At 45.8% G+C, this 11,915-nt stretch overlaps 1 protein-coding gene across 9 annotated transcripts in view; it reads left to right on the plus strand.

The window, feature by feature from the left end:
- The window catches only part of Las1l (LAS1 like ribosome biogenesis factor), an 18,705-nt gene continuing 6,790 nt past the window's right edge, over positions 1-11,915 (plus strand). For 3 of the 9 annotated variants that reach the window (XR_002391604.2, XR_015448090.1, XM_004872248.4), the window contains exons 1-11: positions 12-345; positions 1,039-1,164; positions 2,141-2,210; positions 2,996-3,077; positions 3,933-4,214; positions 4,530-4,576; positions 5,431-5,540; positions 7,263-7,348; positions 7,673-7,723; positions 7,941-8,147; positions 8,484-8,631. Coding sequence is in view for 7 of the 9 variants with exons in the window: in XM_004872248.4 (XP_004872305.1) it covers positions 155-345; positions 1,039-1,164; positions 2,141-2,210; positions 2,996-3,077; positions 3,933-4,214; positions 4,530-4,576; positions 5,431-5,540; positions 7,263-7,348; positions 7,673-7,723; positions 7,941-8,147; positions 8,484-8,631 (1,400 nt within the window). In the remaining 2 variants the exon portion in view is untranslated. Of the gene's footprint in view, positions 346-1,038; positions 1,165-2,140; positions 2,211-2,995; positions 3,078-3,932; positions 4,215-4,529; positions 4,577-5,430; positions 5,541-7,262; positions 7,349-7,672; positions 7,724-7,940; positions 8,148-8,483; positions 8,632-11,915 lie in introns of all 9 variants that reach the window. The other 6 variants (XM_087203238.1, XM_004872249.4, XM_087203239.1 and 3 more) reach the window with 4 other exon arrangements.

Below are 11,915 nucleotides of genomic sequence, written 5' to 3' on the forward strand. Positions count from 1 at the left end.
TCACACTTTCCTATTGGCTGCTGTCGCGGCGGCGGTTTGGAGTGAGGGTAGCACGCTGAGCTGAAGACTGTGTGGACAGTCTCAGCCCGGAGCCTGGAAACTATCCCATTTCTGGTGGGAATCCCGTGCTGGTTTAGGTCTGACTTCCTGGGGGATGGATCGGGTATGGAGTGCATGGTGCGGAAAGTGCGTCAAAGAAAAAAGATCGACGCCACCCTTGGCCCAGAGCATCGTCGTCGCCTGGCTCAGCAAGGCTGAATGGGACCAGGTGACGGTCTATTTGTTCTGTGATGACCATAAGTTGCAGCGGTATGCGCTGAACCGCATCACGGTGTGGAGGAGCAGGTAAGGCGGAGCCGGGCTCAGACCTTTTGCCTGCGTGCTGGTGTCTCTTCACTTCTTCCTTTGTCGAGTTCCTAAAGGGCCCTAGTCTTATGTCTTCTCCTAAATGTCTGGGGGAAAATCTCAGGCAAGCTCTTGAACGAAATCAGTTTGTGGATGAAAAGTAAGAGGTTGTGTCTCAACAATCCTCTTGTTAAATCTGTGAAGTATAACCTTTACTTCCAAAAAGTAACCTTCCTGCTTTCTTGGAGAGGGTGCTGAAGGGCCTGAGTCAGAGTTTAAGGAGTAGATTAACACCCTAAGGTGAATTTGCCATTCGAGTTAGGGAAAATGGGAGAGGGTCTGGCCCCTCAAAACATGTTTGAGTGGGTTGCCTCAGTCTAGTTAATGTTGGGTTGGGGACAGACGAACAAGGGATATGGGTTTGAGGGTTTCAGGGTGAAAGGGGTCAACAACTGTTGATTGACAGTCTAGCAAATAGATGTCTTGTGTACACCCTAGTCAGCCTCTTATGCCCTGTATTAATGTTGGATCTTATGGACATTATCTTGTCTCTCTCACCTTTTTGTTTGGTATCTTCATGCACTCTTGAGACAGTATATAGTGGGAATAGCCCGCAACAACCAAGATTCTGAGGTAGAGAGGGCGAATCAGTATAAAGGACCTTTGTGATGGTGCTGGATTGTGGCTCTTTAGGTTAGGCAACGAACTGCCCCTGGCAGTGGCTTCTACTGCTGACCTGATACGCTGTAAGCTCATGGATGTAACTGGTGGCTTGGGCACTGATGAACTTAGACTGCTCTATGGCATGGCATTGGTCAGGTAAGACCTGCATGGTGGGGGGGTGGCTTTGGGGACTGGAGTGTGGTAAGCATGTGATAAGCAAAGCGTGGCTTCAGGTGGTATCTGAAGCAAAAAAGCCCTGAGAGTCTCTGAGTATGAGTCAGCCTGTGATTTGTTGACTTAACAGCTTTTGGTACTTTCATCAACATAATCTTCTTCTCTTTTCCTGGAACCCCCTCTTTTCCATTTTTCTTTCCTCTTAGAATGTATGTGTGTGGCAGGGTGGGGAGGATTCAGACCAGGTGATCTCTATTGGGTGACTTAGAACTTTGGTAGTCTGATTTTCTCCCTTTTACTCCTCAACCAGAGGAACTTTTCTGAGTGGTTCATTGCCCTTGGCTGTGATTTAGTTTGGATTTTCCAGCTTTATTCTGTCTACATCTAGCACCACCCGTTTCCATTTTCTCTCCTCCGCGAACACTGAAAGGTTGCCAGGTTGTGAAAGTGAAGACTTGGGCTGGGAGTTCCTGACTTACAGAGTGACTCATAGGAGTTATAGATGTCCCATACACATCAGGAAGAAGGTTGCCACCGAGTTTCCTCATATGTCAAAGCCTTTTCTCATATCATACTGACCCGATGTCTGCCTTGAGATCCTTCCTTTCTCCTTTTACCTCTTCCATCATTTAGCCATGCTCCCCATGTAATCTAATACAGTCTTCTCGCTTCTATAACATATTATGTTCTAGTATAATCTGTTATATTATATCATGATTATTTGACTTAGATTGAATTTGTCAAGCCAGGGCAGTGTCTAATTCATCTGTATGGCTTTAGTATAGGGTAGACTCTCAGTAAATGCTGGAGTGGATGGAACTGTCCATTTTCTGGCTGAAACCAACCGTAAGAACAAGATAGTGGAAAGGTTGTGAAAATGTAAGATGTCAGTAACTCTGGAAGGTGTTTTGAGCAAAACTTCCTTGGGCTGTGCAACTTACTTCTCCCCCCGCACCAGGTTTGTGAATCTTATCTCTGAAAGGAAGACAAAGTTAACCAAGCTCCCCCTCAAGTTCCTGGCTCAGGAGGTATGTAAGATAAAATGCCCTTGCTCAATTCTCTCCAGGAGAATTTCTTAAACGGGGAGTGGGGTAAGGTGTGCACACAGTCAGATTAGCTCATTCCATCACTACTAGCCAAGACCAGCAAAAACTCCAGAGCTTCTGGTTTCAGCTTAAAAGAAGCAAATTTGTTCTCTTAATCTTCATGACTTGTATCTCACAAGACTTGGTGAGCCTACCTTGCCGGCAGTGGCCCCATGAAGCTGAAGGGCCCAAATGTACCACTGTGTGGGTACAGGAAAGAGGTAGCAGTCACGTTGCCTACCCTCAGAGAGCTGATAGACTGAGGGAGTTGATAGCTCCGCTGAAGAGCATGAAAATGCCAGGGAATCCTCCCCTGAATGAGTGTGTAGTATGAGGCTTAGATGGCAGTATGTATTCAGTCATCTAGAGAAGCTTCCTGGAGGAGGTAGGGAGGAAAAGAAGGGTAAGGGGACCCAGAAAGAGGGAAAGGGCAGAAGGAGGCTGGAGAAGTTGTTAACGCTAATCCACTTTCCTATTGGAGAGTTGCTGGTGGTTGGGGAAGGTGGGTACCTTTTGTGATTTTTAAGACCACCTTTACTAAAGTCTAAAAATTAATCAGGAAGATTTGGTTTTCAATCTTTGCCCTGTCAGGAAGACTGGACTCTTCTCTCAGGACTTCAGTTTCTCTATCTGTAAAGCAGAGGGAATGGTCAGGTTAATTTATTTCTGGGTCTCTTCTGGCTTTAATATTCTCTAATTTCTATATTCACCCCCCCTGCCCTTATCAGGTGAACATTCCTGATTGGATTGTTGAACTTCGCCATGAATTGACACACAAGAAAATGCCTCATATAAATGACTGTCGCAGAGGTGAGTCCCCTGGGGTTATTCCTGTTGCACGTAAGGCCTGGGCTGAATGGCATTTGGGGTGGTAGAATAGGAAAGAACTTACCACCTGGGTTCAGGACAGGGACTACAGTGAAACAAGTAAGAGACTTACCTTGGGTACAAAATTTAAGGGTATATCAAAAGTTCAGTGATCATGTTAAATAGCATTTTAATGTGGGAAAAATCTCTGATGAACAAGAGAAAAAGCAAAGGATGAACATTACTGATTTTTTTGCTTCAGGCTCACATATGGCTTGGTATGGAACTGTTCTGATCCTGTTTTGATACCTTGATTACAGTTGTCCCCCCCCCCCCCCCATTTTGCTCCTGAGGTGGTTTCTCATTAGCCTTGTCCTAGCAGGGGCAGGAGGAATAAGTTGAGCACTATGAGCCATTAAAACCTTCACAACCCAGGAGTTGTTGGGACATCTATTCCATCTCAGTTAAGAGTTCCTAATTTAACCTTACCCTCTGCAATAGGGAAACTGAGGTCTAGAAAAGGGAAGAGACTTGGCCAAGGCCATGTAACAAACCAGTGGACCTAGGTCCCAGTTCTCCTATTTACCACCCCTTGCTGTTTTTTTTGACATCTTATCTCTTAATTCCTATAATAATTTTTTTCTAGGAAAGGTTCTGATAAATAGAAAGCAAAAAATGAGAATAACCCAGAGTAAGAGTGACTGTATCTGGATATGTGAGATATGAGCCATAGAGCCAAGCCTCTTCCTTCAGGTTTTTCCATAATGCTCACAAGATGAGGAAGTCCAGAGGGCTGAGAACCCGTTAGCTGTTTGCCTGTGGCTGGTCCTGTGGCACTGCCTGCCTTACCTTTTTTAGGCTGCTACTTTGTCCTGGATTGGCTCCAGAAGACCTACTGGTGCCACCAACTGGAGAACAGCCTGAGACACACCTGGGAGTTGGAGGAGGACAGGGCAGACATGGAAGAAGACCAAGAGGTAGATAAGAACATTGGTGTTGATGACATCGCAGAACAGAGACCAGAGCCTCAGGACCATGGCAAAGGTACAGAGTTGGATGTCAAAACTGATGGAGACAGTAAAGGCAGTGAAGAGGTGGATTCTCATTGGGAAAAGGCTCTGCGACATAAGGAGTTGTATGGTAGGTGTCTAGTGGCAAAGAGGGCACCATGATCCTGGAATGCTGAGTCTTAGGGTTAGTGCTGGTTATTTCCCTGGCTCAGCATTTCCTCTGGGGCGGTGGTGTTTCTTGGCTTACAAACCACTTCAGCTAGTTTCCATGGTATAGTGGTTATCACATCTGCCTCACAAACCATTTTCCTTGATCTCTGTGAAGTATGTGGGGAAGGAATTCTAGTTTTCAATTTATAACCTCCACCAAATAAAGTGAAGGAGTCTTAAAATCCTGCTGCGAGCTGGGCTGGCTGCACTATCTGTCTCCCCATTCTGTTTTCAGAGAGAGCCCGGGAATTGCTAGTATCATATGAAGAGGAGCAATTTAAGGTAAGAAGGGACCCTTGACCTGACATGTTCTCAATTGCCCCAGCTATTTCTTCCCTCTTGCCAGCTACCTGAGAGAAGTCTTGAGAAGGAATTTGAAAGGAAAGTGACAAAGCATGGGGGAACTTCTCAGAGAGAGAGGGGGGAACTAGGAAGGAGACAAGAGGAGCAGAGTCCAATTGGATGATCTTCCACACTGATGAAAGGGAGCAGATAATGAAGTTTGTGGATAATCTGCCCTATGGGTGGTAGAGGACAACTGGGAACGGGTAGTTGCAATTCCACATCTGACCAGCAGGTGGGGCAGAAGACCTTCCTTAGATCAGGTGAGCTGGAGGGGTGCAGTTTTAGCAGGGAGGTAGCTTAGAAACTGTTTAGCTTATATTCACAAATGAAGAAATTGAAGCCATGGATGAGTGAGAGGACAGATCTAAGGTCATATATATAGTCAGTGAAAGAATCATGATAAGAACTTAGGTCTCCTGATTCCCTTTCATAACCAATTGCCTCCCCTTCTCACCTTTTGTCCTAAAGAGCTCTGTCCATCTTCAACTAAATGCTCTCATTGGACATCTTAGCATTAGTGTATCTAATAATTGGAAACTACAGGGAATTCAGGGGAGGGATAGAGGCAGGAGGAGAAAAAGTTCTGTCATTTGAAAGGGGTTTTTTGTTTGTCTGTTTGTTTGTTTTATTTTTTGTTGCAGGGCCAACAGGGGAGTTATGGGCCCACCCCTGCACGCAATGCCCTGTCCCCCATAGGGCAGTCCTGAAGTTCTATGGGAAGAGATTCTGGAGGGTTGAGGGTGGGTTGCCTAGCTAAACTAGCCTTCTGATGGGACCCTTTATACTGGCAGGTGCTGGAGAAATTTAAGCATTTACCTCAGGCCATTAAGGCATGGAATAATCTGTCTCCACGTGTAGAAAGCATCTTGGCAGAGCTCAAAGGCATTGCTTGGGAGAACAGGTATGTAAGTAGGTAATTGAGGGTGCCTGCTGTCTAGGGAGGGAGGTACCAGCCTTATTGAAATAAGTTTCCTTGTCCTAGCTTGCCAACATATGGTATAGGAAATCCAGGGTAATTCTGATCCTCTGCATAGTGACCCTATGTTCTGCATGATCACCTGTCCCTGCCCCTGCCAGCTACTAGGTGGGAGTTGCCTAGTGTGAGTCACTGGAATGGCCAGTGGTAGGAATATCCATTGTCATCCATCCTAGTCATGTATTGTCTGGCCAAACTTTTTCCTGTCAGGAGGGATGTGATACTCTTGGAAAGTAGGAAAAGCCTATGACCCTTAGTACTTCACTGCCTAGCCGTTGACGCAAGTCTGAGGTAAAAGATACATGGTAGGCACTGCTGGTCTGTTCTTTGAAACTGCTTTTGGAGGGTGTGAGCATTCCTTGGTTAGTTGGAACACACACAGGGGCTTCTTAGTGCCAGGCTACTAGAGATCAAGTTTTCCCAGTGCAGGCTAGGACTGTCCCTGGAGTTTTCTCTTTTATTCTCAAGACAAGACTAGTTCCAAAGGTGTTTTAAAATCAGAGTCTCCTGGCCTAGATTTCTTAACTCTACCCTTTAGCAAAAAAGTGGGTGGTGGTGGGAAAAACCATCCTTGTGTGTCTACATTGTAATGCCTGCCTGGTAGTGCTACACAATCAGCTGGTAGGCTGCTTTAAGTGTTCCTTTTAGATATCGACATGAAATAACTACTTTCTCTTCAAACTTGGTCTGTTGCAGGAAGGAATCTTGAGTGTAGTGTCAACCCTACAGGCACCGGGATCCGCTGGGAACTCTTTTTCCTTCTGTAGGCTTGGGCAGCTAGGAGAGTCTCTTGGGAAGCTACTAGCTCTGGAGGAATCAGCTTGCTGTTGCTGTTTTAGTTTTGAGTTACATGGGAATGAACGATTACTCACAAAGTCTACTTCTTTAGTCTCTCTAACTTTGTTTTGGGTTCTTGTAGTCCTTAGGAAGAAGGCCTATGGAGCATGTTTGGGCCAGAAATTGAGTCCCCAAGATTTCTACTAGGATCTAAAGGCACCCATGGAGAAGTGGGGGGTACATTTAGGGGACTGGATAATGGTCAAGAGAAGCAAAAGGACTGCAGGAACTGATGTCTGAAAGCCTTTGACCATGATCCTAGGCATTAACTCTTTTCTCTGTGGGCCTCAGATTTTCATTCCTTCTGTATTTTGAGGCATATTCAGCCACTACTGCCTACATTCTGGGCTTTAGATCAACATATGCTTGGTAAATATATGTTAAAAACCCACTGATCTCATCCTTTGTCGGCTCAGCCCCTGCTCCAGGAGGCTACTGCCTAAGATCGACTCTCACTTGCCCCATCCTCTGCACAGCTGCTTTAGGGGTGGGCGGGGGAATAGGTGAGGGTCTTCTGTGAGGTTCAGTTTGCTAAACTAGTGCCCTTTTTATTTTTTGTGGTACTGTTGATCAAGCTAGTGCTCTACCACTGAGAAACCGAAGCCCCTTTAAGGCTTTTCAGCTTAAAATAACTAATAGACCAATTCAGTATACTTATATTTGGAAATGGCCTACCTCTCTTTGAGATAAAGTCTTAGTATATTACCCAGGCTGGCCCTGAACTCCTAAACTCAAAGGAATCCTCCTGTAGAGCCGGGACTACAAGTGTTCATCACCATGCCCAGCTAAACTAGTGTCCTTTTATTCCAGGGATGCTGTGCTGGATGCTTTTCTGGATGATGGCTTCCTTGTTCCCACATTTGAGCAGTTGGCAGCTTTGCAGATAGAGTATGAAGGTAAGGTCTTAGGGGATCTTTGAAGCCTTGGGGTTCTGTGTTTCCTAGGTGGGAATACCAGGGGTAGTCTGGGAAGCCCTGGGTCAAGGGTGGAAGCCCTTCAACCCTTCTGACTGAGCAGAACAAGTAACCTTACTGATATACAGTTGTGGGCTCATCCTTGGGTGGCCTAGAATTGGGTGGAGTGGAGTGGGTAGTGTTGAGGGAGTCTCGATGCCATTATTGTGCCATGTTAATTATGATTTAGCCTCTAGCTAGAGAGCTAGAGCAGCTGCACTGGAAGGGCCTTATGAGGTCATGTAGTCCAACATCCTCATGTTACAGATGGCCATGCTGAGGTCCAGAGAGGGGAAGGTACTGATGCAAAGTCACACAGTGAGTTACTGACAAAAGTTGAAGCTAGAACCACAGTTTATTTTATACTTTTATTTTGAATCAGTTGTTTGGTACCAAATACTAACTGGTTTCTCTTCTCTTCTGTTCTCTTTCCTCCTGTTCTCCGGTGTCAATTCTGTTGTTGGTGGGGCTTGTGCGCCCTTCTGCTTTCTCTTTGTCTCTGCCCTCCCCTTACCCTCCCTCCATCACAAAACAGAAAATGTGGACTTGAATAACGTCTTGGTACCAAAGCCATTCTCTCAGTTCTGGCAGCCCCTGCTCAGGGGCCTGCATTCCCAGACCTTCATGCAGGCCCTGCTGGAGAGGATGTTCTCTGAGCTGCCAGCCTTGGAGGACAGTGGGATCCGGCCCACCTACATCCTTAGATGGACCATTGAACTGATCGTGGCCAACACTAAGTCCGGTGAGGGAGATTAGCCCTAGCCCCAGGGCCTAAGCCAGCCCAGGCAAGAGCATTTATCACTATACACAGCACCCTGTTGAAAAACTTCAAAGATTAAAGATTTAGGTTTGTCCAGGAGAGCCCTGAGGGCATCAGGGACAGATCTCCCTTTTCCTTTTTCTTGTCAGAGCCAACTAAAATAGGTTGAAGCAAAGTTTCCTGTATACTTTGAGCAGTTGAGAAGAATAGGGTGGTCAGTCTGGGGGAATGGGGAAGGACAGAGCCAAACTTGTCAAGGTAAAATACTGGGTGTGGTCTCACTGGTTTCTTATCCACTGGGCCTCTTTTCTCTCTTAGGACCGAATGCTCATCGATTTTCTGCAAGCCAGCGGGAAGCAAGAAGGACCTGGAGGCTATTCAACTGCTCTGCCTCCCTTGACTGGCCCCAGGTGGTTGAGTCCTGCTTGGGCTCACCTTGCTGGGCAAGCCCCCAACTCCTTCAGCTGTAAGTCTCTTGAATTCCATCTGGTAAGAGGGTGAGGCCCTGCAAGCTTCAGGGCAACACATCCCTAGAATGGTCAAGTTGGAAGGACCTTTCAAGGATGTCTAGCTCAGTCTCCTACTAACAGATGGGAGAACAGAGTCCAGAGAGGGGAGAGATAGTATATCCTCGCCTAAGATCGTACAGCTTAACACTTGGCTGAAGTGAATCTAGTGTGAGAATGCTTAGCAAAGTGGCCTGCACAGAGTAAGTGCACAATAAATGGTAACTGCTGTTTATTATTGAACCCAGGTCTGATGACTCTTAAGGCCAGTGCTGTCTCTATTATCTTCCCAAAGTATACCTTTGATAGTTACCCAGCAGCCTTCAGCCAGCAGCTCACTATTGCTTTCCTGATGAAGTTAAGGCTTCTTAGCCTGATGTTCAGAAATCTTTCTGATTCTGGCCCTACCTGTCATGGTAACCATACATCCTGTGTCTCCCCTTTTACCCAGTCTGCCTTGGGTTCTGTGATCAAACTGAATATTGCATTAGTTCCTGTAAATACTTGTTGTTTCCCTTTCCTTTTCTCTGTCATTTCCTGACCCCAAGCCACTTCCCTCATTCTCATGAAAGCCTTCAGCACCTAATTCTCTTTCTGCTTTCTAAAGCAATATCTGTTTCATTTGGGTGACCTACCTGACACTGCAGCTCATCAACTCCAGTGACTTTCATTTTCTGCTGCCATCAGCAATCCATTTCCATCACTTAGAGCTGTTCCATATTTGAAAGCTGATGTCCGAGCATCCCACCTCTAGTCCTAGTTCTCACCCTCATATCTCATGATACCTACTCTTTGCCTGCATCCAGACCTCCATCCCTCCATCTCCTCCCTCCCTTGACCTTGGATGTGCCCAGTACTGTCTGTGGTTGATCACTTTAGTTACTCATCATCAGCATCCTCAGCTCTGCTCATCTTTTGGCTGTATCTGACTTGTAAACTCCCAAACTGGGATTGATCTTCCCCACTCTGCTTCCCCCGTTCCTCAGCCCAGGTAGCTGAGCTCTGCTGGAGAAAACCACATAGCCCTGAGGATTGCTGCCACTGCAGAGGTATGATTTTTAATCTTGGGCTAGGCCTCAGTTCTGCCTGTCTGAACTTTTGCTTATTTTCTGACCACTTTCTCTCCCATTCCCTGACTATTCTAAACCCTTACCACTCACCTCAAGCCCGTTCTCTCCTATTTCACCCTAGTTTCCTCAAGCACATGGAGGCATCCAACAGGGCCCCCTTGCCCTGAGGTCCAGCCCTTGTGAACTGATCTACAGCTTCAGTCAACCTTCTCGCCAGTCTCAGGATGAGGTGGCATTGCCCCTCCTCAAAGTCTGCTCTTCCACATGTGCTCTGGAACCACCTCTGCCAGCATCGCTGGGGCCTCATCCCAGCCTCTCCCTTGCTCTACTGGCTCTTGCTCTTCAATTTATGAACGTGTTGTGTTTTTCTCATCTTAAAACAACAATAACAGCATAAGAAAAATCTGCTTTGACACTACAACTCTCTGTTGGGTTATTATGAGCTTTTTACTCCCCCTCCTATCTCAAAAGAGTAGTCCTCACTTAATCTCAGTTTTCTCACTACCCTTTTCAACCTACTGCAATTTGGTGCTTACTCCTAGAGCTACTTTGACCTAATTACCAAATCCAGTGGGCCCTTATCAGTCTCTGTGCCTGCTACGTTGATGATATTTACCACACCCTCCCTAGAAATGCCTGTGCTTATTATTAGATACTATAAAGTGCAGAGGCCCAAGTCACTATATAGCCCAGGCCTTTCCTCCACAGTTCAACTTCCTAAACTCAACTACATGCCAAATATCTCCACTTAGATGTCCTACAGGCACATTACTGTAACCAAAAGAAAATTGGTCATTATACTTTCCACCCCAACTCCAAAATGATCTTCCTCTGTCCTACCTCACTTGGTGGCAGCACTAGCTACCCTTCCTATTGACTGGAATACTTCCCAAATCTGAGATTTTGTGTTTCCATTCTACTTTCCCCAGTGTTTTCTTTCCCTCTATCAGACTAAGCTTTTTTCAAGGGCAAGGACTGTGCATTAGCTCTCTGTGCCTAGCACACCACACAAATCCAAGCTCCAAATAACCTCAGTAAACATCAGTGAACTCCACTGTTCTCTGCTGTCTCATTGCCAGCAGCGATGTCCTTGGCGGAAGCTGACCTAATGCTTGAGGAATGAATGAATTGTGGAAATGGTATGTCAAGACTCTCTTAGTCCTGACTACCTACCTTATTGAATCCAGAAGTCTTTCTGAGTCCTTATGACATTTGAGGCATAGTAGTGTTTATAAGATCAAAACCATGGCCGTGTAGACAAAGTCAGCTAAAGCAAAACCTCTAGGAGATGGGACTGAGCCAAACAACCACATTGCCAGATAGGTCTACTCTAGAAGGATATACGTGGGGGTGAGGAACTGGGAGATGAACCAAAAGGGCCTGGAAGAGTTAGGAAGAGCATTACAGATGAGGCATCCTAATAATTCATGCAGGAAAAAGAATAAAGGAAGTTTCAAAGTTCAGAAGGTACATGACATATGTATGCACTGGGGTGGGGGAATGAAAGGAGCAGCATGGAAAGGTCTGGATAGGTGGCTTTCAAGGTACTTTCCAATCCTAAGTGCCTGCAGAGTGGAAGCTGCTGGTATTGGAGAAGTCTGGACCACAGAGATCTTCTCCCAGCCCAAGCATACCAGAGGGATGTGACACATGCCAGCAGTAACAGCGGCTCACTTGGGTATGATTCCTTGTGCACAGATCCTGCCTTTCCCAGATAATCAATGAACTTAGTCCTAACCACCTCACTACTCAGAGAGGAAAATAGGATGTGCCCAGGTATTATGCTGCAAGTAAGAGCAAGGGCCACAATCCAGGTAGCCTGCCCTTAGTCCTCTGTTCTTCCATTGTGTTCCACTAGATTATACTGTTACAGAAAGCATTTGTTATTAGATGAATGCAGAACTTGGTTTTTGTTTTCCTCAGAAAAAAATAAAAAATACCACTGACAATTAAGTGTCAGGCATGGTGCTGTGGCTTTTGTTTTTGTTTGTTTTTTTTTTTTTTTGGTATAAGTTATTTAATTTTACACAGCAGTCTTGGAAAGTAATGATATGATATCCTTTGCCAGATAAGTCATTGAGGCTCTGAGGAATGAAGTGACTTAATGCAAAAGTCACATGATTTGTTGACAGCAAGACAGGGATCTGGGCTCAGGTCCCATGAGTGCAAAGTCT

This window comes from Heterocephalus glaber, unplaced genomic scaffold (assembly GCF_053883595.1).
Source record: "Heterocephalus glaber isolate CG9 unplaced genomic scaffold, H.glaber_assembly_v1.0 deba00001790, whole genome shotgun sequence".
In the NCBI taxonomy this organism is placed as follows: domain Eukaryota; kingdom Metazoa; phylum Chordata; class Mammalia; order Rodentia; family Bathyergidae; genus Heterocephalus; species Heterocephalus glaber.